This window comes from Halichoerus grypus, chromosome 3 (assembly GCF_964656455.1).
Source record: "Halichoerus grypus chromosome 3, mHalGry1.hap1.1, whole genome shotgun sequence".
In the NCBI taxonomy this organism is placed as follows: domain Eukaryota; kingdom Metazoa; phylum Chordata; class Mammalia; order Carnivora; family Phocidae; genus Halichoerus; species Halichoerus grypus.
In genome coordinates, this window is record NC_135714.1 from 170,526,397 (window position 1) to 170,553,237 (window position 26,841).

General features: G+C 43.0%; 1 protein-coding gene and 1 long non-coding RNA gene across 4 annotated transcripts; one reads left to right on the forward strand and one right to left on the reverse strand.

The window, feature by feature from the left end:
* Nucleotides 1-1,307: 1,307 nt before the first annotated feature.
* On the reverse strand, nt 1,308-14,655 carry GINS4 (GINS complex subunit 4). Of its 3 annotated transcripts, none has more exons than XM_036102276.2 (8): nt 14,483-14,655; nt 13,757-13,870; nt 9,514-9,600; nt 8,707-8,745; nt 5,777-5,874; nt 5,522-5,610; nt 2,571-2,661; nt 1,308-2,481 (listed from the first exon to the last, which is right to left on the reverse strand). In XM_036102276.2, exons 2-8 carry the CDS (start codon nt 13,850-13,852, stop codon nt 2,385-2,387), a joined length of 597 nt encoding a protein of 198 aa, XP_035958169.1. In that variant the 5' UTR covers nt 13,853-13,870; nt 14,483-14,655; the 3' UTR covers nt 1,308-2,384. The 3 variants fall into 3 exon arrangements, with proteins under 3 accessions (XP_035958169.1, XP_035958168.1, XP_035958170.1); XM_036102275.2 differs by having other exon boundaries at nt 8,632-8,745; XM_036102277.2 differs by lacking the exon at nt 9,514-9,600 and having other exon boundaries at nt 8,632-8,745.
* Nucleotides 14,656-14,856: 201 nt separating this feature from the next.
* LOC118542265 (uncharacterized) lies at nt 14,857-26,581 on the forward strand. The gene is made up of 3 exons (XR_004920503.2): nt 14,857-15,238; nt 19,039-19,280; nt 23,792-26,581. It is a non-coding gene; the product is annotated as an uncharacterized LOC118542265 (long non-coding RNA).
* Nucleotides 26,582-26,841: the final 260 nt, after the last annotated feature.

The window sequence follows — 26,841 nt, forward strand, 5'->3', positions numbered from 1 at the left end:
TTAACAGTTTACTCTGAAAGCTCTATGGTTAACTTGTGTACCTCACACAAGGAAGTCTGACGGCACCAAAGTCACATTGCTTGCTGGAGCCTGAGCACAGAGTAAAAACAGCTGACCTTGTTGTAAGGTCACAGCTGAATCATGATTGCTGTGGCTGGAAAAACCCAGATCTGGACCTGCCAGCACTTCTCAGGAAGAGCCATCTTGCTAGCAACAAGCTTATGATGAGGTATGATGCAATTATTTGAAAAACCATCTCTCAGGCTTTCATGATGAGTTCTTATCAATGGAGCAAAATACCACAAACTGGAAAAGTTGAAGTCAATGTCACACTAAGCCACTTCATTTCCTTTCCTACTTGGTTTTGAAATTGAACTTCCCCTTTATCTTAAAACAACTGATTTAAACCCGTCTTCCTTTAAAGTGGTGGCCTAGGAAATGGAGCAATGCACTCTGTGGTTTTGTAGAGACCTTTAAGTCTTCTGTGCGGCCTGGCACGTACATGGTGGGAGCTGGTGACGGCGTAGAGCTCTACCGCTCCAAGTGGGTTCCTGGGTCAGTATCAACGGCACAGCCTGGGAGCTCCTCAGAAACGCAGAACTCTCGGCCCCATCCTAGTCTTCCCGAATCAGGATCGGCATCTTAACAAGATCTCTGGGCGATCGGTGTTCGTATCAAGGCTCTGGAGGCACCGTTCTAGGTAACAGCGTAATAGCCCACATCCCTCTCCAGGCTGCTCAGCACAAGGGAGGCAGTGGGGAGAGAGCTCGTATACGTGTGATTAGGAGGGAGCTGTGGGTTCTAGTCTCAGATTTACCACTAAACATCCACTTTAACATCCATTTCCCACCTATTACTGCCAGCCCTGTCAACTTCTCAGGACTGCTGTGAGAACCAAATGGGATCCTTGCTAACAAAGACCTACGTGATCTTGGCCCAGACTGCCTCTTAGACTCTACTGAGGGCCCATTGTGTTTTAGGACCGTGGGCAGACCTCGTTTCTGCTTCAAGGCCTTTGTATAAGCTGTCTTCTCTGTCTAGAATGACCTTCCTTTTGATCTGTGTCTGGCTCCTTGGTATTCAGATCTTGGCCCAATTTAGTGAGATTCACTGAATTAGGTAAGAACCTCTCAAACCCTCACTCTAGTTACTCTTTAGTGAAGTCGCCCTGTTCCAATTCTCTGACTTATGCTCGGTTGGAGCCTCAGTGCCTTGAACTGTGCCCGGCACCCTACATACTCAATACATACTTGTTTTATAAATAGCTGAAGAAGGTAAAAACACTGTGGAAAAAGTAAAGCACTGCATGAAATATAAAATGCTTTTATTAACAAATAAACCCTTCTTGCTTTAACTTAGTGATTTCTCTTGGAAATGATAGCCATATTACATTGATTACTCTAATAGCCTATATTATATAAATGAAAATCTGCTGCCTTCTCATCAGCAAGAAAAGACTGGAATGCAGGTTCCTTTTTATCATGTTTCAGGGAAAGACAATTCATTCACTGTCTCTACATCCTTCCTTCAGGTATCACTGTGATACTCTCTGCTCATGTTAATTTCATCCACTTCCCTTGAGAAAGGAGAGCTAAAAACAGAAACGCTGTTACTAAGGTCACAAGATAGGATAGTTAATGTTGCTGTTAGCAGATCCCTGGCCAAGAATGGCCAGATGGCCTGGAGGTTGGCTTGGCAAAGCTGCCCGAGATTCGGGGAAGGCTGCAGGTTAGCAGCAGGGAGTACATACTTCATTAGGCTATAAACTGAGAACTGGCCGGAGGCTCCTTTTGGCACAAAACTGAAACTCAGTAATGGTTTCTTGGTTTAGTTGTGCTTCTCAGTACCCACCAGGGCAGAAATTGGTTTTAAGTCCAGTATCAGAGGTTCCAGAAGGTTAGTTCACACAATCCAGTGAGATAATCTAGAAGATAAATCTAGAAGATATTTCATCTTCTGTTATTCTACTGCATTTATCCTCTCCTTACTGGGGAGGTGAAAGAGCTGTCCGGTCACCCTCAGGTCAGGGCTAACTACTGCCCCCTAATCATAGGCAGCGAGGCTTGTTTATGAACTGTGGTTGCCTCACTTCCTTTAGCTCAAGAAATACCACGAAGGAAAAAGGCGCACAAAGTGAGCGTCTCAGAGGGCTCGGCCAGAGCGGCCAGCACGCGGAATCAGCAGAGCGATGGCTCCATCTGCTGACTGTGGCTAGGATGGCAGTGAGGACGTGTGGCAAGTTAGGAATCTTGCCTTGAGCTCCTCAATGCCCAGGTGACCCACAGCACTGCCGGGAAAGTCTGCCGTCTGCAGGCACAAAGAGGTAAGGAGATCTTACACATTATCTTTAGGGTTCCATGCTGTCATTGTATTTACTTTTGATTTTATATCAGCTGAACTGCTCCAGAAGCAACCAGGGGTGCAATGGTTTTGTATCGGATCAAGTGCTGCGAGCCTTCCTCTAAGTCAATCACATAGTCCCTGAAAAAAGAGGAAAAAATGTATGCAGAGCTGAGCTGGTGCCCCCAGTGGAGGCAGATTTCCCACCGTCAAGGTCACATGTTGCTCACCTTTGCTCATCTGTTTCTGGTTCTACCAGGATGTTTTCCTGTCGTTCTTTCACTCTCAGAAACACGTATGAATCTAGATCTGGTTTGGGAACTGCCAGAGAAATGATAATGCAGTCAGAAAATGCTCAGCCAACAAGACCAATCTGGGAAAGCTGCTGGGATTCACTGTACCGAGCACTAAGGGACCCCTGATGTGACAGCATTTTGCGGGGAGGGTGACTTGAGGAGAGATCTGGCTCCTTACAGAAATAGCACACTTCCCATCCAGGGCCTCACACAGCAATGGCTCATTCAACAGACGCCAAGTATGTAAAATGTGCACATTGTGGAAGATACAAGGAAGCGTGACACAGAGTCACTCTGAAAAGGGCTACCGGCAGCATTTGATAAAGCCTCACACTGGTAGCACAGTCCCTCAGGCAAGTGGGGAGGAAGACGTCAATGCAGACTCAACGAGGGAAGTTAGCCTGGGAGCTAACAGCAAGGGCCAAGGCAGAAATATGCACGCAGTTTTGGGAGGTCAAGAGTGTATAAATCTAGTGAGAAAATATTTTTATACATAGTAGTAGCAGCAGAGAGCATTAGAAAGATTGGGTCACATGGGGATAGTCTTGAGTGCCAGATGACGGAATATAGGTTTTCACCGTAAGCGGTCCTTCCCTGGTTGATTCCGGGTGAGACACTGCTGCCTCTTCTACCACCAGCCAACACTGCACGTAAGGAGTGCCCCAGGCTGGGCTGCTCGACAGCTCTTCATTTCTTGGAGCTCCATGTGTACCCAGAGGACTCCATCAACTGCAGGTTCTGAGAACCTACTGGATAACTCTCAGTTCTAAAAGCCTAGCTCAGCATTCATATTGCCCTTGATTTCCTCATCCACAGGTGGGGGTTCAGGATAACTGGCTCCAAAGGTCTAAGGGGGTCCCTTGAGCCGCTTTAGGGTCTGGGGCCTGCCACAGACACTCCAACTTCACAGGGCCAGTTGACCCGGCTGGGCAGCTACTTATTCCAGGAAACCCAGCTTGGATTTCAACATGCCTTCCCCCACTCTGCCCGCAGGGTCTACAATGCTCCAGAGGCCTGAAGGGGACTCAGGGCATCTGGGCTAACCAAGCAAGATTGATTTCACTGAGGCAGGTTGATCCCCTCCACAAGTTTCCAATTCCAGGGACCTGGCTCTAGTCCTTGGAAGGGATCTGGGACAAGTGACATGTGTTTTAGGAGGTGTCGGCCAGCATCTAGTAGAATTCAGTTAGATTCATGGTTGCTTTAATCAACTAGGTACGATAGCACTGGGCAATGATTAGGGATGCGGTCCTGGCTTCACTCCTCTTTTTCCAAGATGTAGACAAAAAGTGGTGGAACTGGACATGGACCGGGCCTTTTGTTTCCCTCAGGTAGGTTCACCAAAATGACCAGTTCAGAGTTCCACAAATCTGCTATGGGTTTACCTTGCTCCTGGTGTTATCGGCTGCACCTGCCCCCGCCTTCCCCACAAATGCATATGTTGACACCCTAACCCCAGTACTTCAGGATGGAAATATATTTGGAAATAGGGCCTTTAAGGAGGTAATTAAGTTGAAACGAGACCGTCAGGGTAGGGCCCAGTCCAATCGGACTGGTGTCCTTATAAAGAAGAGGAAGAGACATGAGGGGTGCACGAGCACAGACGGGCAACCATGGGAGAGGCCCCAGAGGAAACCAACCCTGCTAGCACCTCGATCATAGACTTCTGGCCTCCAGAGAAGAAATGTTTGCTCTAGTCTGTGGTACTTCATTATAGCAGCCTGAGCTGACTGACACAGCCGGGGAACCATGTCTCCATCCGTCCTGTTCTAACTCTTCCACCTGCCACCTGCCACCCTGTGACCCCCAGCACAGGCTAGGTGGGAGATCAATTCCCAGGGCTCAGTTGTACTTGAACTTGTGGCCTCAATGCATTACATTTAGGCTGTGAATAAGGTGGATCCCGGTCCCCCGGAGAACTGTTTGATTTGGTCTGGCAATTTTGCCTGATGAGGTCCTGCTGGGATTAGGGCACACTATGAACGACTGAGGGGTATGGACTTTGACCTGGATGTCAGGGGGTCCCCAGCTGGCTCATCCGAGGTTGAGAGTGACTACCGTAACTCCCTTCCCTCGGCTCAGCAGGATGTTAAGGGGACTGTGCCAGGCGAGCACAAAGGTGGCTTTGGCTGTGTCCCCCCCGCTGCCTTCTCTTTCTCCTCCTGCTCTTAGCCCTGCCCCTCTTTCCATGAGATGCCCCACACAACAAAAATATTGGGGGCCCTTCCTCCAGGTGGCCGGGAAGTGACTGGGAGTCATTGAAGGTCTCTAGCCTCCTGTTTGACTCCTGGATAGCTAGATGGTCCCTGCATGGGCTGGAATCCGTGAGGAAAAGCGTGCTAGCCCCTTGAGAGCAGACCCCTTTGCTCCTCAGTGCTCAGAAGGGCCTAGCCCGGAGTGGATGCCCAGTAGATACCGGCTAAAGGAATGAATGACTGCGTATGTGAATGAGTTTGCATTTTTAATGGCAGTCATAAGAATTTCAACCTAAGCTAAAGACCACAAAAGTAACGCTGAAAAGGCTACCCTTATACCTGCTTTTAATGATTTTTTTTAAAAGATGTTATTTATTTGAGAGAGAGCACAAGCAGTAGGGATTGGGAGTGGGCAGAGGGACAAGCAGACTCTCTGCTGAGCGCAGAGCCCAACACAGGGCTCGATCCCAGGACTCTGAGATCATGACCTGAGCTGAAGTCAGACACTTAACCAACTGAGCCACCCAGGAGCTGCAATGATTTTTTGTTTGTTTGTTTTTAAACCAAACGACATCCTTTCTTCTCTTTTTTGCTTATCTATATATTTATTTTTCCAGGCTAGAGAGTAAAGATGAAGATCTTATTCTAAGGCACCTGAAGATAGGTCTGAAAAGAGAGTGCTCTGCTCACCTGACCTCAGGAGGTCCACCGTCTGTAAGTTAGGAGGCATATGCTTTAAGGCAACATTCTTGAGGTAGGTCTCTGTGTTAGCCATGTACCTGAAAGAGAGGAACTCAAATCGCTGTGACTACCCTCCTGGCAGGAGTCGCCAGGCTGTCAGACACACAACAGTGGTCCAGCCATCAGCTTCATGGAGACAACCACCAAAACTCATGCTCACAAGCCACGGAAAGAAAGCAGTCCCCACGCGTCCTGCTTACTCACTGTTTGGCAAAGACCAGCTCCTCTGGAGAAAGGCTAGACAGCTCCCCCTCGTGGAGTGTTTTCTCCTTTTCAAGGATATGAGGGAAAAACTTCTCTATCTGAGGATAAATAAAAAGCATTGTGTAAATGTGTCAGGATGCGAGAGTCAAATATACTAATTTTCTGAAATAGGTTGAGGTTAACCTAGAATTGACTTCAAAAATGGCAAGTCTTCACAGTCAAGACCCTTTCTAGACTTCCAAGATTTCAAGGAGGCAGGTTTCAAAGAATGCAGAGCAAAGATAAGGACTCTAAAAAGGAAGACCACTTAAAAAGGATGAGAGGCTTTCATAAAAGAAAATATGAAAATGTAACTGTAAATGATATTAATGAGGGAGAGAAGGGGATATCATTTAACATTTCCAGGCAACTGCACAGGTTGTTCTATGAGATGAAGCATGTACAAAAGCTGGGAAGACACATATAGAATACACAAGCAGAGAGAATGGTGACTTAAAAAAAAAAAATTATTTATTTATTTGAGAGAGAAAGAGAGCATGACTAGGGGGAGGGGCAGGGGGAGAGGGACAAGCAGACTCCTAGTAGAGCAAGGAGCGTGATGCGGGGCTCGATCCCAGGACCCTGGGACCCTGGCAGATGCTTAACCAACTGAGCCACCCAGCTGCCCGAGAACAGTGACTCTTAATTGTAAGAATATAACCAGCAAGGGGGCGCCTGGGTGGCTCAGCCGTTAAGCGTCTGCCTTCGGCTCAGGTCATGATCTCAGGGTCCTGGGATCGAGCCCCACATCGGGCTCCCTGCTCTGCGGGAAGCCTGCTTCTCCCTCTCCCACTCCCCCGGCTTGTGTTCTCTCTCTCGCTGTGTCTCTCTCTGTCAAATAAATAAATAAAATCTTTAAAAAAAGAAAAAAAAGAATATAACCAGCAAGGATGAAGTCCATAGTGAGGCAAGGCTAGGAAAAAATAAGAACTACCAGGAAAAAACACAAACAAAACAGAAAAAAAAATAAAACGCTAAAAGCTACATGAAGATAAGTGGTCAGGAACTGCATAGGGATTAGGCCACCACTCAGAGTCAGTGCTGTTACGGCTCTCTGTGGAAGGAAATGTAAGTAGGGAAATGACAATGGGAACGAGGACCCAGGCCAAGACAGAGGAGTCCTTATCTGCTTAAAGGAGTTCATGTCTTTGGCCTGGACCAATTACATTCCAGGATAAATGAACGTCTGTGCGGTGTTTCGGAGCATGAAGCGCTCTGCGCTGGCGCACGCCAACCGCCCTCTGTCACTTAGCGCACCTCCGATGCAAGCAGTCTCACGGTCTCAGAATCGCTGCGCTCACAGACGTGAGAAATAGCGGAGGCGGGCCGATTTCCCAACTTCCAAAAATACAAAGAAGGTGGGGAAACCTTCAAATACAGATTAATGGCCTTCACATGGGTATGTGGCATTATATTAGAACAGATCATTTAAGAGTTGGTTTGTGAACTCAAACAAAATTAAGTGGTTAACATGAAGAGGATTTATCCAACTTAAGAAAAAAAAGAAAAAGGAGTGGCCTGGTAGTTGAGGGTGGGGTGGAGAGGCATATTTTTTTTTAAATCTCCATTTTGTCAAAACACACGACACCACTGTTATGACATCCTTGGGGGCAAAGTGTAAAGCCGGGCTGTGAGAGTATAGATCAGTATAGACTCAGAAGCAGCTGAAGAAACGACACTGATTCAACAGACAGATGTTGACTTGTAGGGAAGTCTCTGGTGGACTCTTCTGTCGTTGGCCCAGTCCTACTAATGAATCAGATAAGACCTTTGATGACATACTTGTCAAACTTGACATAAGGTGACGATATCAAATGTTAGAGACAGCCAATATATTAAATGACAAGATCAGGATCCAGAGAACAGGGAAACGGCCCACTTTAATAAGATGAAGCATAAGAGGGGTAAGTATCAAGTCCCACACTTAGGGGTCGAAAAATCAAACCATTCAAAAATAGGATAGTGACAAGATGGGAAAATGGTAACTCAAAAACTTCAGAGGTTAGAGTTCATGGCAAGTGCAGAATGAACAGTGTGATGTGTCTGTGAAATACACTAATGTGATACTGGGTGGCATTACTACAGTTTAATATCCAGAATAAGGGAAGTGATCATCCTGTTTTTCACAAAAGTGGCCAAACTACAAATGGAATATTGTACTCAGTTGCAGGTGGTATGATTTAAGGATAAATCTGGTTTGTCAGAACCAGGAGAGCAAACGGAAACAAAGGGTTGAGATGTTTAATTGAGAGCACTCTCATGTAGGAGAGGATGTATTCATTTTGAAATAACTAAGGGAACAAGAGGAACCAAATGAGAAGATACCTCAAAGAAGTAAGAACTTTCCGAGTTAAAATAAACATCATATAAAACAAGACTGTTTTGCAGTTTCACTTTCATCAGTTAGATGGCCTCATGACTATGGCTGCATGTCAAGTTATCACGGTCAGTTTGACACGGGCTACACAACGGCTGCAAAGTAATTTCTGAAACTATTCGCCTCTGGTCAGTATTCCCTAGTCAACCAATGCAAACGACTCTTCGGCACCGCTGTGCTGTAATTCCAGGGGCACCTTTCACACAGCAGACAAAGACTACAAACATGTCCCCAGAGGTGTGCAATGTATGTTCCATCTAGGCTTCTCCAGAATAATCTCTTGCCCTCCTTATTCTTTAGCTACCCTGATATTGGGGCTTTGCAGCATCTTCAGGCCCTGGATTCTCCCAGGCCCCAGCCCAACGTCTCCCCAAGACGCTCAGTCCATATTACACACTGCATTGCCTTAACGCTAACTAGAGGTATCTCCGTGTCAAACCTTCATGAGCCGACACCGCAAGTAGCTGCTAAGGACATAGCGGATCCTCTCCATCTCCATTCGATGGATACTGACCTTCAGATCCCCCTTCTTGGCTCTCCTGAGATTTTCTTCCTATTAAAAGAGAAAATGAAGTATATAAAAAACATGATATTCAGAAGAAGGACGTTTCTCATTCAGTCTGCACAACTGCACAGGGACCACCATCACCGGCAATGTTGAGCACTCAAAGACTACATTTAGGTCAAAGGAGAACCAAAAAACTACAGCCTCATTATAAAAAGTTCAAACAATACTCATTTACTTTTAGAAAACAACCATCTGAATAGAATCTGAATACGGTGAGTGGGAAAGGCCTAGAAGAACTCCGGCCCAATTGTAAAGGAGATAATACAGCAGACAGAAGACATGTCTAAGGGCAGTGTTAAATCACCAATTGAGAAACTGCAAAATACCAATGTTGTAAAGCTACTCTGAGGCTAATAATGACTTAAGCCCAGCCCATCTAAGCCAAAGGCCACAGACTCAAGCGTCTATGGGGGCTAGGCAGGCAAGCTATCTGAGAAAGGTGGGTAGGTAGGGACTGTGGGGAACAGAGCACATGAAAGGGGGTGGCCCTTACCCTGCTCTGGTCAGCTGTTCTCTAACAGAAACATGGGCCCAGTATTGACAGGGTTTTAGACTTTTCAGGGGAAGCTGATGTGCAGATAGTCATAGGAACGCTCATGCTTTATAAACGCAGGTAACTAATTCAATATTAAAAAAACCCACTAGGCTGGGCCAAACAAAACAGATTTGGTATCATACTTCAACCTCTCACTATGCTGACAAAACCCTTCTAAAGTTCTCCTCGTTTGTAATCCCGAGATAAGCAACTCTTACCATGTGATCTAGCTGTTCCATGACACACTCTACAATCTCAGACTTGCTTTCCAGCAGCTCAGGGGCAAACTTTTCATTCATCCAGGCCTAAAACACAATGTCCCCCGCCAAATATATATATATCAGTATCATTCACAATGGAGCAAAATAACCCTGTGAGTTCGTACATATCCCGTGAAAATCACAGCTATTTCCGGCAAAGAAAATTATTTGCCTATCAGTTGGAAATACTGGAAATGCTTTGTAAACAAGCTATGTTCATGATGGCTTTTCTATTTCTTTTAGTGGGAAGGCTGTGCTTACAATTTTATATTTAACCAAAATTGCAAAAAAAATCACTGTTCACTTCAAAAATTTTGTCAGTTTGCCTCTGCAGTTCCCTAATACCATTTATTTAAAAAAAAAAAAATGTCGCCAGTATGATGCCTACTAGTGAGAGCAACACCACCTGGTGTTCAAACAGTACCTTTCACCAAATAGCATCAACACGTTCCTACGACTTCACGGGCCATTTCCCACGAGGGGGCGCCAGCACCCTTCTATTTTGAGAGATGAAGTAACCTAAATCTACCCATCTCATGTGGGAAGCTTAGAGTACTTTACAAATATTTTTTCATTCATTATTATAATATGAGAGGAATGGATACAGTTATCCTTATCTTATTAATGAGAAAACACAGATTATTTACTAACTGCCTAAGAGTATAAAGGATCATAATATAAAAGGATCAACTATTAAATAGTTTTGGAACAAGAGATTAAATCCTTAATTTATGACTCAGGCCCAGATATTTGGTACATTTCAGAAATTACCAAGGCCTAGAGAACTGAAATATCCACAGGTGACTGACGAAAACTAATCTTGTCTTTCAATTACAGTTAGTTTCAAGCAAAGCTCAGAATTACATGGCAATCAGGCTCACTTTATTCCTTTCGACATCCTTGAGTCTCTGCGTCTCCAATTACCACCATGAAGACATATTATTAAATAGTAGGTATTGCTACTATCATAAATTTTTTTTCCACGGGCTCAAGCTCCTATATTAGTGCTGTAAAAGTTAACTAGAAAGAAAAGTCTGTATTTTCAAGGAGCATTACAAATGAGAAAAGACTGAACTGCCATAGAGGACTTACAAAGCAGAAGTTTTTCTTTTTAACTGATCTTATTAAATACTGAATAAGTACAGAAATATTTATTACATATAACATGAATAGAGATATAAACCCCTGTGTACACATAACTTCATTAACAAGTCTTATCATTATTTTAAAAGTCCCTGTGTTTTTCTCCCTCTTCAAAGGTAATCATTAGCCTGATCTTAGTATTTAATTTTCTATAGTCTCACTACATTTGTTTGTATTTCTACATGATGATTCCCAATGATTTCAAAGAAAATGATAGCACTTGTTGGGTACACTGGGGTAAAACGGGGTAGATTTGAGGGGGATTTCTCATTGACATTATGAAATTATTTTGGTAAAAATTTTAAAACATTAGGAAAAATTTATATTATTATAAAACTTTCAAACAAAATGTTTTCAAAATATTTAGTGAGAAACTTGCATTTAAATCCATGGTCTTTTTTTTTTTTTTTTAAATAATCAGGTTCTATGTTTGAAATAGCTACATCTGATTCCTGATCCAAATTTTTAATGACAATCTGTTCATTGTTATGGGCTAAACTGTGTTCCTCTCTACTCCCAATTTGTATGTTGAAGTCCTAATTCCTAGTACCTCAACATGTGCCTGCATTTGGAAACAGGGTCTTTAAAGAGGTAATTAAGTTAAAATGAGATCATTAGGTGGGCTCTAATTCAATGACTGGTGTCCTTCTTCTTCTTCCTTTTTTTTTTTAATTAAAGATTTTATTTATTTGACAGAGAGAGACACAGCGAGAGAGGGAACACAAGCAGGGGGAGTGGGAGAGGGAGAAGCAGGCCTCCCGCCGAGCAGGGAGCCCGCCGATGCGGGGCTGGATCCCAGGACCCTGGGATCATGACCTGAGCCGAAGGCAGATGCTTAACGACTGAGCCACCCAGGCGCCCCAGACTGGTGTCCTTCTAAGAGGAGGAAATTTGAACGCAGACACACATGGAAGACCATGTGAAGACAAGGGAGAACATGGCCATCTACAAGCCCGAGAGAAGCCTCAGAAGAAACCTACGGTGCTAGCACCTTGATTTCAGACTTCCAGCATCCAGAGTTGAGAAAATACATGTCTGTTGTTTAATCCACCCAGTCTATGATGCTTCATTATACAGCCTTAGCAAATGAATACAATTATTAAAGTGAGAAACTTTGCACTGTAGGTAATAACTTTTAAATCATTTTTTTAACAGGCATTCATGAGTATCCTCTATCTGCTCCTGGAGCTGATTATCAGGGGCCCTGTCAGGTGGCTCCTCAGGCTATGCTCCGGCCACAGCAGCTGTCCAGGCTATGGACCAACTCTTCGGCTGCACTCAGGGCACTGCAACAGAGCTTCAGGCCCGAGATGTAACTCCTGCTCACCCACTGCCAAGCTGAGGCTGTGCTGCCTTCCAAGGAGCCCCTCATGGCCACGAGAGGCAGCCAGTCTGGGGGCTCCCCCTGTCCCAGAGGACAGATGTCAACATTGTGACGCACTGCAGCATACCAGCATGTGCCATGAGCTCTGCCTCGAACAGTTTTGCAAGTGCTTGAGCTTAGCATAAGTGGTTTCTTCAGAAACTTATTTTTTATTGTTCTACACCATGCTCTTGACAGTCATCCATGTTGTTGCAGGAGCTATCTTTCATTCATTTTATTGCTGTTTTTTTTTTTCTCATTGTGTGTATAGATTGTAATTTTTATTTATTCTATTGTTGACAGATATTTGGGTTACTTTTGGTTTTTAACTGTTGCAAGCAATACTATGAACATTTTGTGCATGCCTCCTGGAAGTTTTTTCTAGGGTATGTACCTGGGAGTAGAAAGACTGGGACACAAGATACGTGTGCCTTCAACTTGATAAGACAATAACAAAATTATTTTTCAAAGTGCACCAATTCACCAGAGTAAACAAGTGTGCAAATGACTCCACAATCCTTTATGTTGTTTTATTTATATGTTGCTTTATATTGTTCATCTTTTTCATTTTTGCCTATCTGATGGGTATGAAGTGGTATCTCCTTGGGATTTAAATTTTTATGTTCCTGATTACTAAAAAGATTGAACATCTTTTCCATATGATGGCCAGTAAGCCATCCTGGTTTCCACTTCTGGGAGATGCCTGTTAAGACTTCATTTTTTTGGGCGCCTGGGTGGCTCAGTCGTTGGGCGTCTGCCTTCAGCTTGGGTCGTGATCCTGGGGTCCTGGGATCGAGCCCCGCGTTGGGCTCCCTGCTCGGCGGGAGGCCTGCTTCTCCCTCTCCCACTCCCCCTGCTTGTGTTCCCTCTCTCACTGTGTCTCTCTCTGTCAAATGGATAAAATCTTAAAAAAAAAAAAAAAAAAAAGACTTCATTTTTTCCTACTGGGTAGTTTGTAAAGTTTGTTTATATAGTGTGGATACTAATATTGCAAATATTTTCTCCCAGTTTTGCAGCATGTCTTTTTACTGTCATCAAGGTGTAAAAACAAAAGTTCTCAAGTTTAACATAGTTGAATGTATCCATTTTTTCCTTTATGCTTTGTGCTTTAGGATTTTTGTTTCATGAATCCTTTCCTAATAAAGCAGAGGCTCTTAAACTAGGTGGGCAGATTTCAGGGTGTCTGTGAATCTCCCGAAATTACATGCAAAATTTCTGGATGTGTGTGTATACATACATTATTCTGGGAAAAAGGGCCAGTTTTCACCAGCTTTTCAGAAAGGTCTGTGGTATAAATACAAATGAAGAATTACTCATACAGTAAGAATTATCATGTAAGATATAATTTTAAAATTATCTTCCTTTTGTCACTCATGATGACATGCATGGTAGGACAGAATGAAGAATACTAGAGTAACAAACAGAATTCCAGAAAGGGGCTGTGAAAGAGAGAAGGCAAGAATAAGGCAGCAGGTGTAGTACATTAAGAGCAGGTATTTTGGAGTCAAAGAGACTTGGTTCATGTTGGGCAGTAATACTTGCCTCATTGGGTTGTTGTAAGGATTATTACTCCTCACAGCTAACACTGAGTGCTTATCGTGGGTCAAACAATATGCTAAGCAAGCATTCTACATATATTATCTCATTTACCCCTCACAATGACTCTGTGAAATAACCACTATTATTAATGCTTACCTGCTCCAGCCTTTCAATGAGCTCTGCAGGAGTTAGGACCACCTCTTCACTACCCACATCAGAGTCCTGTCCTGTGAGGTCCAGTTCCTCCGTCATGTTCTCTGAAACCGGTACCTAATGAAAATAAAAGAACCAATACCCTGCAGTGTGGTTTCCATTTATTTGCAAGAATAGGCAACTGTCTATCTACCGCGGGTGTTGTAGAGGCTCACTAGCAGTCGCCAGTCAATTCACAGGCTTTGATTCTTTTCAATTCTTTGCCTCTTCCTTCGAAACTTAGGTCAGATATCAGTTTCTCAAAGAGGTCACCCCTTAAAAGTGTTTCCCCATACCCCTCGAACTGAGCATCTGTCACGCCACGTAATACCTGTCTTCCTGGTAGAGTCCTTTCCTTAGGGGCTGTGTTCACTTCAGTTCAAATAGGAATCACGCATCTGCTTTGTTCCCGGCACTCGTAAGTACTGGGACATAATTACCTGTGCTTAACTCACAGCAGGTACTTTTAACTTGCTGCAAGAACTAATCAGCCAGAGCCACAAGGCCCAGCACCATCAGACCAGTGATCCCAAATGCTAAGAAGGTGGGTGGTGGGAACGAGAGGCTGTCCTCGGAGCATTGGGGAAACAGAGCATACTCCTCCCGCTCCTCTCCTGTCTGGGGGCCAGGAGCACATTAATCCCCTCCCCCAACACACACACACTACAGAGGTCCCACTCGGACGCTCACCTGAGCACCAGGGAGGCAGAGAGGCACTCCGACGTAACAGGCGGCTAGTACCGAAAAGTCGTGAGGAAGCAGCCCCCGTTTCCCAAGGAGCACCTGGCAGCGGAACAATCTTAAGGCCTTTCCCGGACGTAGCAGACCCTGGACTTCCCAGCTCTCGCGCTCTTCAAACAAACTTTCCGCCCCGGCCTCACGTCACCGCGCTCGGGCGGCGTTGACCAATCACGGCTCGGGGGCGGGGACTCGGATCTCCGAGGTCGGTTCTCCCAACAGCCTCACAAAGGGAGGTTAGCCCCGCCCACCTCGGCCGGCCGCCTGAGCGTGCGTTCTCGGATGACATTACCCGGGACGGTCGGGAGGGGGCGCGTCGCTACCGCGGCTGCAGCGGCGCGGCGGAGTCAGCCTTGGGCGGGGAACGGGCTCGCGGTGCAATGGCCCGAGCGTGCCCGGGCCTGCAGGGGGACCAACAGGAGAAATGGGGTCTGTTAAAATCAGGCCACTTCCGTCCCGTGGGTCATCTTCCCCGCCCACCACTCTTGTGGCGCTTCTGGTTCCTTCATCCTTGCCAGGGCTTCAGCTGTGGCCACTACTTCCAGGTTAAAAACCTTTGGGCTAGTGGTTCTTAAAGCGTGGTGCCAGACCACAAACAGCGGCGTCCCGGAACTCGTGAGAAATGCAGATTCTCAGGCCCGACCCAGACCTGCTGGGTCAGCAGCTCTGGGGGTGTTTCGACAGGCTCTCCAAGTGATTCTGATGCAGGTGAGGTTGGAGAACACTGCTTTAGGCTATGCTTCCATCCCAGCTGCTTCATTCTCAAGGTTGTTTTGACGTTTACTGTACTGCTATACCTTCTACCTTTAATGTAGGACAAATACATACGTATATATGTGTATATATATATATATATATTTTTTTTCTTTGATGTCAGTTTTTCTCAGAATTGCTGATGTTTTCTGTCTGCTCTGTTTTCTATGCAAGGTACCACTTGTGGCTCCCCTGAGGGGTCACTTCCCCATCAGTCTGAAGACTCTTAAATTGTGATGTTTCCTATGCTATACTGATTGATTTGAAAAAGAAGTTTGGCTAATTGACAGGTTGATAGTACCTGCCTGATTACAATCATGTTTTGAAAATAAAACATCCTGATGGCAGAGTGGGCATATTTACAAAGGGCTATGGAAGCTGGGGGACATCGAAGAGGAATTCCAAAAGGATGGGACAATTACGTTTGAGCTCATCTTGCAGAATGAGTTTTGTTAGTGACAAACGGATGGCCTTTTCAAGGGCTGTTTCAATGGTTTGGTAATCCCGTGGTTTTCAGTTGTGGCAGATTGTGTTTTCCAAAGACAGCTGCTCTGATATAAATCTCATCCCATGTACTCTTCTTGCAATATGATGTTGACACTCATCCATCGAGAGAGGGGGTGTCTATATCCTTGCCTCTGGGAAGACATTCTGAAACGGCTATAGAAACATAAAGAGGGCTGGAAATCAAGATGGACACACTAGTGCTTCAGCAAGGCTTGACATCAAACTAAACAGATGTTTCTCTTCCTAATTCTTGGAGCCTCCTCCTCCCTTTCACTTGTTTTTCTGTAGAATTCTTTGTTCCAGGAATGCGGTGTCAATATTGACATCTCGCTGATCTCAGTGTATACGTAGTAACAAGGCAGGGATGGCCAGCGCTAGTCATGAGACCAGCTTGAAGACATAACGAACGCGGCTGGCAGCAAGTACCAGTTTCCTACTGATACCACCCAGATCCTGTTTTTTCTTATAAAACCCCTCAGCCTTTTACTGTGGGTGGGTTTGCAGTCCTGGAGGCATTAGCCTGCTGCAGCCTCCTTTGCCTGGCAAAGTTTATTACTATGTGTAAAATCTGTCTTCGTGGTACATACTTTGGCCCCAGAGCACAGAGGTCGGTTTTCAACGGCACTTTGTAATCGCCTTGCCCAGGAGAATGTGGCAGAAGTGATGCTGTATGACTTCATAAAAGGCTTCTACCTGACTCTCTTTCTTGAGCTACATCCCTTGGGAGCAATGAGCTTCTATGTAAGAAGTTTGACTATCCTGCCGCTGCCATGCTGAAAGGTCCATATGGAGAGGTCACATGGAGGTACAGAGTGATGTCTCTGGATGGAGCCCTGGCAGCCCCATATTCTGTCCTCCACATGTCTGAGTTGAGTAGGCCTTCAGATGATTCTAACTCTCAGACTGTGAGCAATCCCAGCTAACCTGGAGGGAGTGGAGATGAGCTGTCCCTGCAGAGCTCTGCCTGGATTGCAGATTTGTGAGCAAAATATTGTTTGAAACCCCTAAGTTTTGGGGTAGTTTGTTGTGCAGCATTAGATGATCGGAACATTAGATGATTGGAACATTAGTTGTTGAGCACAATTCCATTCTTCCGTAATTTTCATTCCTACATAGCTCTTCAGTGGTTGTTATTAATATTCCTTTTTTAAAAAATTTTTTTATTGTTATGTTAATCCCCATACATTACATCATTAGTTTTAGATATAGTGTTCCATGATTCATTGTTTGTGCATAACACCCAGTGCTCCATGCAGAACGTGCCCTCCTCAATACCCATCACCAGGCTAACCCATCCTCCCACCCGTTATTAATATTCCTTAAGTGTTATAGATTTGAGTCCAAGCACTGGTAACTTCTCCATCCAAGTACCAGTTGATTACTTTACTGACTCAGAGACTTCCCTTCTCCAGGGCCAACTGCCTTTTCCAGTCTCCCACCGTTCCTCAACTGGGGAGCAGGGGTCCAGCTTCTGCTTCCTTAATAAAGGTGTGGCCATAAACAAGTCCCTTCTCTGGACTTCAGTGGCGCCACCTGTTCGTGAAAGCAGTATGTATCTTCTTAAAGGCAGAGAGATAGATAAAAAATCGAGGGGCCCTCTTTCACTTCTAAGATCTTTGATTCCAACTAATATGCATCAGACGAAACCACATTAGAGTAAAATGAATTTTTAGAGAAAGACTTCTACTATGTAAAAAAGGAGGATTTAAGGAGATGTCCAGACAGAATATATAGAACTACCTGGGGAGAAACCTGTGATGAAGCTGTTGGTCACATGGCACTGTCAAGTTCAGGAAGGTGGGAGAAAAGACGTGTCTTAAGTTACATTATGGAGAATGAAGAGAAAAATCAGGTTGATGTGTACCTATTGTCAAGAAATGTAAAAAAAATGACTACACAGCCATGTAAATGGAATGCCATTCATTAAAACAGTCACATAGAAGAGAATCACAGAGGTTATGATACCAGGAGGGTGCAAGTTTGATGGTGGTGAATGGAACCGCGGGGCAGAGTTTGTAGGCAAGTTCTGATGATTGAAAGGGCAAGACACACATGCTAACCTGGACTCAGACAAGTACAACGAAGTACAGTGGAGCCAGAAACATGGCAAAAGAAGGGAAAAGCTACTGCCCGACGTTACGGAAAACATCACCCTGTGCAACTGAAGAAGCTGAGAAGTTAGTGGGATTTCCCGATACTGCTCAATGAAGAAATTAATTGCACTTACAGACACAGCAAATAGAAACAGCCAAAATATTTGTGGGTAGCTATGGAAATACACGTTAATAAGAATGAATCTAATTTTTTTTCGATCGCCGAGGATTAAGAGACAAAATCTGTGTAATCTACACAGCACTTCGAGCCTTTTGCAGAAAGGTGCTTTTGAAATACAAGGTCATACTATCATTGTTCTCATATCATCCCTGCCCTTGTTCATTTGGTCAACAGCTGTTCCTCGCTGTTTCCTTCCTCTAAATTCCATCACATTCTTGGTCTCCTTGCCCTGAGAAGCAGAGCCTTATGTTTTGGGGAGTATATTAAGTGAAGTTGAACTCCCAGTTGTTCTGAATGAATGACAATTTGGACTAAGGATAGGAAGGTAAGCATTTTTAGGCAACTTGCATTATTAAGGAAGAGTACAGAGAAGTGCTGTTAGGATGTTTCCTTAGCCGCTCAAGGAAAGCTATTGATGGGTGAACTTACAAGTGTTTTTCTAGCCAATGGTAAAACACCATACGCGCTTGTATGGGCAGATGCTGGAAAACTCCGGAGGCCAGGGTCTGCTTTGGATCTCCCTGGCAAATGTAAGATCTGGGCAATTCAGGGTAATCTGAATTCCTTTTCCCCCCTCAGATTTCTTTCCTCATCCTGTACCCTTTTTGATTTCAAGCACATTAAATTAACACAGAAATGTCTCCAGCAAAGATAGACGCTTTTCAGATCTCTTCTAAGTTCTTCTTTTCTAACTTTTGAGATCACGGTTTCAAGAGTTTTAACAGGTACCAGCAAATTATATGATTGGTAATAAACAATTTATAATATTGTTCAAGCATGCACAAAGCGTCAGTGCCATGTTCTCCGTCTTGTCTCTGCCCTCCCCTGTAGCAACATGGTGTGACTCTCTTCCTTTAGTTTGGTCCTAATGTATGCCTAATGTATGTTTCTGGCACAGACACATAACTCCTACTTTCACCTCTGTGCTTTGTTTCCTCGTGGTTAATGGGAGGATGTTTTTTTCATGACTATAGAATCAGCCTCAGAATATCAAAGAAGAGGCAGATTGCTATGGATGGGTACTAATCTTCTGGAGGGAGCGTGGACCCAGGAAAGAGATCATGTGGCTCCAAATTTCAGCTTGAACACAAGCTTCCCAAGCCTGAGCAAAGACCGGTAGAGGCCATCTCCCTCCTGACCCCCCTGCCTCAACTTTGTCCCTAAGGCAGCAGAGGTGCTGATCCTGGTCAGAGGCTGCTGACTCCTCAAGCAAAGCGTAAGATGATGACCTTTCATTTCAGTGTCCCTATTTTACACTTTTTAAAAAGTTTTTATTTAAATTCCAGATAGTTAAGATACAGTGTTATATTAGTTTCAGGTGCGCAGTATAGTGATTCTACACTTCCATACATCATCCTGTGCTCATCATACCAAGCATACTCCTGAATCCCCATCACCTATTTCATCCATCTCCCCGCTCATCTGCCCTCTGGTAACCATCGGTTTGTTCTCTACAGTTTGTTCTCTACGGTTTAAGTCTGTTTCTTGGTTTCTCTCTCTCTCTCTTTCCCCTTTGTTCGTTTGTTTTGTTTCTTATATTCTGCATATGAGTGAAATCATATGGTATTTGTCCTTCCCTGACTGACTTATTTCACTTAGCATAATACTCTCTAGCTCCATTCATGTTGTTGTAAATGGCAATATGTCATTCTTTTCTATGGCTGAATAGTATTCAGATATGATATATATATATATCATATCTTCTTGATGCATTCATCAATTGATGGACACTTGGACTGCTTCCATATCTTGGCTATTGTAAATAATGCTGCTATAAACATAGGGATGCATGTATCCTTTTGGATTTGTGTTCTTATATTTTTTGGGTAAAGCCCCGGTAGTGTGATTGCTGGACCGTAGGGTAGTTCTATTTTTAACTTTCTGAGGAAACTCCATGCTGTTTTCCACAGTGGCTACAGCAGTTTGCATTCCCACCAACAGTGCATGAGGGTTCCTTTTTCTCCACATCCTCATCAAAACCTGTTGTTTCTTGTGTTGTTGATCTTAGCCATTCTGAAAGGTGTGGTGTGATATCTCATTGTAGTTTTGATTTGCATTTCCCAGACAGTAAGTGATGATGAGCATCTTTTTAGTGTCTGTTGGCCTCTGCGTGTCTTTTTTGGAAAAAGTCTGTTCATGTCTTTTGCCCATTTTTAAATTGGATTATCTGGGGTTTTTTGGGTGTTGAGTTGTCTCAGTTCTCTCTCTATTTTGGATACTAGCACTTTATTGGATATGTCATTTGCAAATATCTTCTACTCCGTAGGTTTCCTTTTAGTTTTGTTGATTGTTCCCTTTGCTGTGTAGAAGCTTTTTATTTTTATATAGTCCCAGTATTTTATTTTTGCTTTTGTTTCCCTTGCCTTAGGAGACCTATCTTGAAAGAAGTTGCTGTGGCCGATGTCAAAGAAGTTATTGTGTCTGTGCTCTCTTCTAGGATTCTAGGCCATTTAGGATTTTGATGGTTTCATGTCTCACATTTAGGTCTTGCATCCATTTTAAATTTATTTTTGTGCGTGGTGACAGAAAGTGGTCAGTTTCATTCTTTGACATGTGGCTGTCCAGTTTTCCCAACACCATTTGTTGAAGAGATTTCTTTTTCCCATTGCATGTTCTTTCCTGCTTTGTAGAAGATCAATTGACCATATAGTTGTGGGTTTATTTCTGGGTTTTCTATTCTGCTATTTTGCACTCTTGACATTTTCCTTAGAAGAGAGTGAGCGGAACACCTGTAGGCTAGCAACTCGTTGCTCTTAGGCCTAGACAGCTGCGCTGGAGGTGCAGGACAATGTAGATTCCCTGGAGAGAAGCAGGGAGGCTCGCAGGCACTGGTGTGATTTTAGTCGCTCTCTTGGGGAACAGTGCTGCTGATTTCCTTGTAGTATAGATCTTCCTCCCTTACACCCTCTTTGCTCCACTCCTTTTGAACTACTCAAGGACACGAGGGATTTTGTCTCCTTTGCACATGCTATTCCCTCTTTCTAGGCTTTTCTTTATTTCTCCTTACCCAGTGAACTCTTCTGCATCCTTCAAGACCCAGCTGAAGTAACTCTTCCTCTGTGAGAGCATCCCTAATCTATCCACCCGTTCTTTAGGTCACCCATATGCCTTATACTCTTCTGGTATAACAATTATCATGCTATATTGCACATTTTACGTGTCTGTTCCTTCCATTAGGTTGTGCATTCCCCGAAGGTAACCCTCAAATCCATCACAGCGCCCATCATTCATGAGTGCATTTATTTCTTCATTCAACAAATATGTCTTGAGCATCTAGTGATGTTTGAGTATCTACTGCCAGGCTCTGTGTAAGTGCTAAAGAAAAAGCAGTGAATAGAAAACACAGACTCTGATGGGAGATAGACAATAAACAAATAATTATTTGTCAGGTGGTGTAAAATAAAGCTGGGTAACAGAATGTTGCGGGTGGGGACATTTCAGAAGGTTGCAGTAGGCATCTGTCTTAGTCCATTTGGGCTGCTATAATAAAATACCATAGGCTCTGTGGCTTCTAAACAGCAGAAACTTATATTTCACAGTTATGGAGACTGAGATGTCCCAGATCGTGGTGCCGACAGAGTCAGTGTCTGGTGAGCACCCACTTCCTAGAAGGCTGTCTTTCCGTTGTAAGCTCACGTGGTAGAAGGGGCAAAGGAGCTTTCTGGGCTGCTTGTATAAGGGCACTGATCTCATTCATGAGGGCTTTGAATTAGGGACTAGGGCTCTAGGATTTTAATATATGAATTTTGAGGGGACGCAGTCATTCAGCCTATAGCAGCTTCCCTGAGGAGGTGACATGTGACAGGAAGCGTGAATGAATTCCAGGAGAGATGAGCGGGCAACACTGTGAAGAGAAACAAAAACTGTATTGACCACGCCTTTTCCTTTTCTAAAAAATGTAATTTATCTTCTGAAAAACTGTGGCCATTTAGCAGGTTACAGAAAACTGTTTTCTTAATGATTTTCTGGATGAGTCAGCAAAGAGAAATGTGGTCTTTCCATCAAAAAATTCATGTGACTTTATGTCAGGGGCATCTAAGTGCTGGCAGGTCTTCATGTTTATTAGGGTCCATGTAATTTAGGGAATTGTCTTTAGGTCTAAATGAAAACCAGGCCAAAGTCAGTATTTCTAAGTACCTACAGTTTGGGACAGTACTCTTTCTTGTTTTTAAGTATGTAGCCACAGGTAAAGGTTTGATTATGGTCATAGGAAGAGGCTTAGAGGGTAGTCTTGATCGAGTCCACCCTGTATCAAAATTCCATTCACTGGTTTTCATTTTAATGCCTTACCTTTTTTGGTGTTAATGGATCATAGACATGGCACCGTGTTGAGAACTTCATATAACTAACAAAATGGGTCATTCCACTTCAGAGTAAAGTTTATTGAAATAATTTTTCTGTGTAGGGACAACTCTTAGAATACAATTGAGACTCATCTGTATATGGGCATCAGTTTCCCTGAGATGACAAGATAAATGAAGATTTATTTTAAACCTTTAAGTTCCAAACTTTCTGGTTCAAGTTACAGAGATGGAATTAGATTGTCATTATTACCATTCTCTTATTTTTTATATGGAGCATGTATACATTAAACATCTCTCGAGATGTCAGTGCTTAAAATAATAAGGAATAAGAGGCCTGGATTAATATAAAAATGTGAAATTTAAAAATCTGTCACATCTTAAAAGCTTCTGGCATTTTGTCTAGGTTTTTTCATTTAAACACTTCTTACAGGTTTCTTTTTGGTGAGCTAATCATTTTAATTGAGCTTAGTATTCATCCTCTATGAGAAGACTGGCGAATAGATCATTTTTAACTGGGTTCCATGTCCCAGAACATTATCTGGGTATTTTACTACTAAATTAGCTAGAGCAGATAATGTAATAATTCTACCTTTAGAGTATCCCACAGTGATAAACCCCACGAAATTGTCAGTTTCTGTTATGTCCAGTTTAGTTATGAAAATGTTTTCAGCTGGAAATACTGAAATTTGGTCATGAAATTGTGTTAACTGTTGATATTTTTGGAGACAAGAACCAGAAGCTTTGGGCTACTTGCTGATCTTGCTGTGAGCGTTATCATTATCATTCTATGCGTTGCCAACTTGTTAGGGTCAGTAAGCTTTGGATGTGACCCGTGGAGCTCTGGGAAGGCTGAAGTGACTTTGGACTTATCCCTGTTTATGGGGAAGTGAGATCATAAGTTTCCTAGTTAGCTTCTCTTTCTCTCATCTTCAACATGTTTACATGAGAAATTCAGCTGGACCCTGAACTTTACCCTCGGCTCTATGCTGCTTCTAGGCTAGAAATTTAATTCATTTATTTTAAAAGGGGTACTCACATATCTATAAGCAGGAAAAAGCCCTTTGTCCATATTTTTCACTTTTTTGGTATATTTAGAAGTAGCAGAACTCAGAGGTTAGTGCTTCTTGACAGTGAAACCAACGAGACAAATAGGCCTGAACCCTTAGAGGAAATTGGAAATAGAGACCTGAGTGAAATCCGAGGGGGTGTGTCCAAATTATCAAAGCCCATAATGACATTGAAGATGCTAACTGGTGTGTATAATACTTAGATATAGTATGGACATATATAGGTGTTTGTTTTTGTAATAAAATTTTTTAAATTTGAAAATGTATAGAAAATAAAAAGCCATTTAATATTACAAATTCAATCTAAGCTCTGTGCTCCTCTTTCTGACCCCATTCTCTTTCCTCCCTCTCTACAGGTAACCACCAGCTACAGTCAACTTAGTGTTCATTGTTTCCAGGCAGATGGACGTATTTTACCATAGATGCATGTATCCAAAAATAATATGGTAATAATATACAAATTGTGTGTATGTGTATCAGTTAGGAGAACTCATGGAATGTAATCGTAAAGCAACTTTATTTTTGTCTCCAATTTATTTTTGTCCCTTTACATTGATTTGTTGGGTGGGTATAGTTCTTCCCCTATCCTGGATGAAAACTGAGGAAGGTCCATGATTATTTTTGTCACTCTTCAGTTGGAAAAAAAAAAGTCCCATGATCTTTATAAGTCACAAAACACAGTGCCCATTCAGTAATTAAAATGTCCAGTTTGTTCTCATCAAAACCGCCTCTGGAGAATAGTGCCACCTTGGGGGCTTAGCAATGGCCTCTGTTGGCCATTTGGGCACTGGGCAGTGGCAGTAGCCGGATCCATCATAATGAGTGGAAGTCGATGCTGTTGAGTCACGTGTAGCCTCCATCCTTGCTGCCATGACCATTTTACATGGTCCCAATGAGCAAGCACCAGGGGGGCTGGGAAGAGGCTGACTGACATCAGAGAACTTTCCACAGTGAGACCCTCTCTGCAGTGGGTACTCTCTCATGGGCATTCACATGGCATATGGATTTCTTCACACTCTGAATCTGTTCCTGGAGGTTCTTCCACAGAGCGTTCCTCTACTCTTCACCAGCTTTCCACTTTTGTCCTCCCAGGTCCCTAAGCAGATGGCCAGCTAGCCGCTCCCATGAATCAGTGTACTATGCTCAGATTTCCTGCTCAGTCATTTCTCCCATTGGCTGAATCCTACTGGAAGCCACAGGCCAAGGGAACCTGGTGGAGGCCTTCCGCAGAGATCAGTTTTCTAGAACCTAAAGTTGCACATGGAGGAGAAAGGCTCTGGAGGGGCAAGAGGACAGCCAACTGGACAAGCTTGAGTCTGCATATCTTGGTCTCTATTCTGTTTCATTATTCCGTGAGCTAATCCTCATACCAATGCCCCATGTTAAGCATTACAACTTAATCTATCTTGCTAGTTGTAGGGCAGGTCTCTTCACTTTTTCTAGAATCAGCATGTCAAGTTCCATAAAAAAACCTTATTAGGACTTAGGCAAATAATTTTTTAAGTTCTTAATAAGCCTGTCTGTAGAATGAATTGATTAGACCAAATTTTACCCTAAATGCTTCCTCCAGTCCCAGAGGGATTTTTACTTTCTGCCTTTAACTGTTACATAGAGTTAATATGCAGCTGCGGTATTATCCTGACACTGCACATTACCTTGATAAGTAGAAAAATTGTGGTCACTTCAAAACCTACATAGTACTTGGGAATAGAAATCAATGTACACAAGCAACTTTCTTTCCCCCTCAGAGTTTTCTGAGTCTCTATCAAGGATCTGATTATTTTTAATATGTAGCTCTTGCCATCAGGGGTTGGTAAAGTTTCTGTCAATATGGTTTCTGTTGGGAATTCTGATTACTTAAAAAGGTGATTTTTCCCATCCTGATGTAGTCCCTCCATATCATTAGACGTTAAGTGAAGATCTTTTTCTGCAATATTAAAAATGCCCACAACGTGCTGTTAGGCCTTTCCTTTCCTAATTGTTTAACTGAAGCATCACTCATTTTAAAAGTAGATAGTCACATCTATAATAATGTTGCTTTTTCAAGCATATAATCCTTCAAACATCTAAGAAATTAGGAATTGGACTAAATAAAACATTTGTGCGTTGTATGAGATACACAAAGATATGCAAATGGGCCCAGCAATCCTTTAATTGGGAAGAAAAGGTCACATTACATGTTTCTGAGTCCTTGTATATCACAGAATCTGAGCTTCTACAGTTGTTGTTTGGCATTTGGTTGTTCCCAGAGACTAATTGCCAAAACATTTTGAATACAAATTATTATGTTCATTTCCTGGCAATAGGTCTGTGAAAATATGAGGTAAGAAAATATAATATATAAGAACAAAAACATTAAGATCAAGAACGACAGATTTGGCAGCCAATGAACTGATTTTTAGCCTCCCCCCTTTTTTTTAAAGATTTATTTTATTTTAGAGAGACAGCGAGCATGAGTGGGAGGGGCAGAGGAAGGAGAGTCTCAAGCAGACTCCCCGCTGTGTGCAGAGCCTGACATGAGGCTCGATTTCATGACCCCTGAGATCACAACCTGAGCCGAAACCAAGAGTCATACGCTTAACTGCCTAAGCCACCCAGGCGACCCGCCACTTCTTTTTTTTTTTTTAAATCTTTGTAGCTGAAACAAAAGAAATAAATTCTTCAAAGGCAAAAATCATTTATGGTTCCGACGGTTAAAGATTTCACATAAAAAAAGTGACAGCACAAAGTTAAGTTCTTACAAGGTCAATAAACACTTATATTGCTCAGATGCTCTTTTTAAAAAATCAGAAAATTCTGCTGGCATAAACTCATTTTGACAATGACCCTTAACCAAAATCTTTGATTGTGCCTGATTCATAAAATTATTTCTTTTTGCAAAGTGGAGGTTTTTTTTTTTTTTTTTTAAAGTAGGCATTCAATTCCTACAGGGCTTGTAGGCAGAATTTCACAGAACCTCACATCTGCACCATTTGAAATATGTAAGAACTTGGGATGTAAGACAAGAAGAGCTATAGCCTTTATTATAGTCATGTAATTCTATGTTTATTCATTTTGAAGTAAACTATCCTAGAACTTAGGGGGCACAGAACCTACATTTTGGCATTCACAATTCACTGTACATATTTGCTATCTTGTACACTTTTCCAAGTTTTGAGTACTGTGGAGTACTGTTGTAAAACCACTCACTACAGCTTTGGTGGGAGGAAGAATAAAATCCTTCACACCTTACACATTTGCAGCTTAAAGTGGGTCACTGTGTAATGCTTATATTTATTGGTTTATCCTCCAACCAAGCACAGATGAGGATGGGGATCACTTATTGGCAATGTCAGTGATCTACAGAATAAAAAAAGGACAAAGGACGAGTTGGAGGCTTACTCATTATTTACAGATCTACGTACTT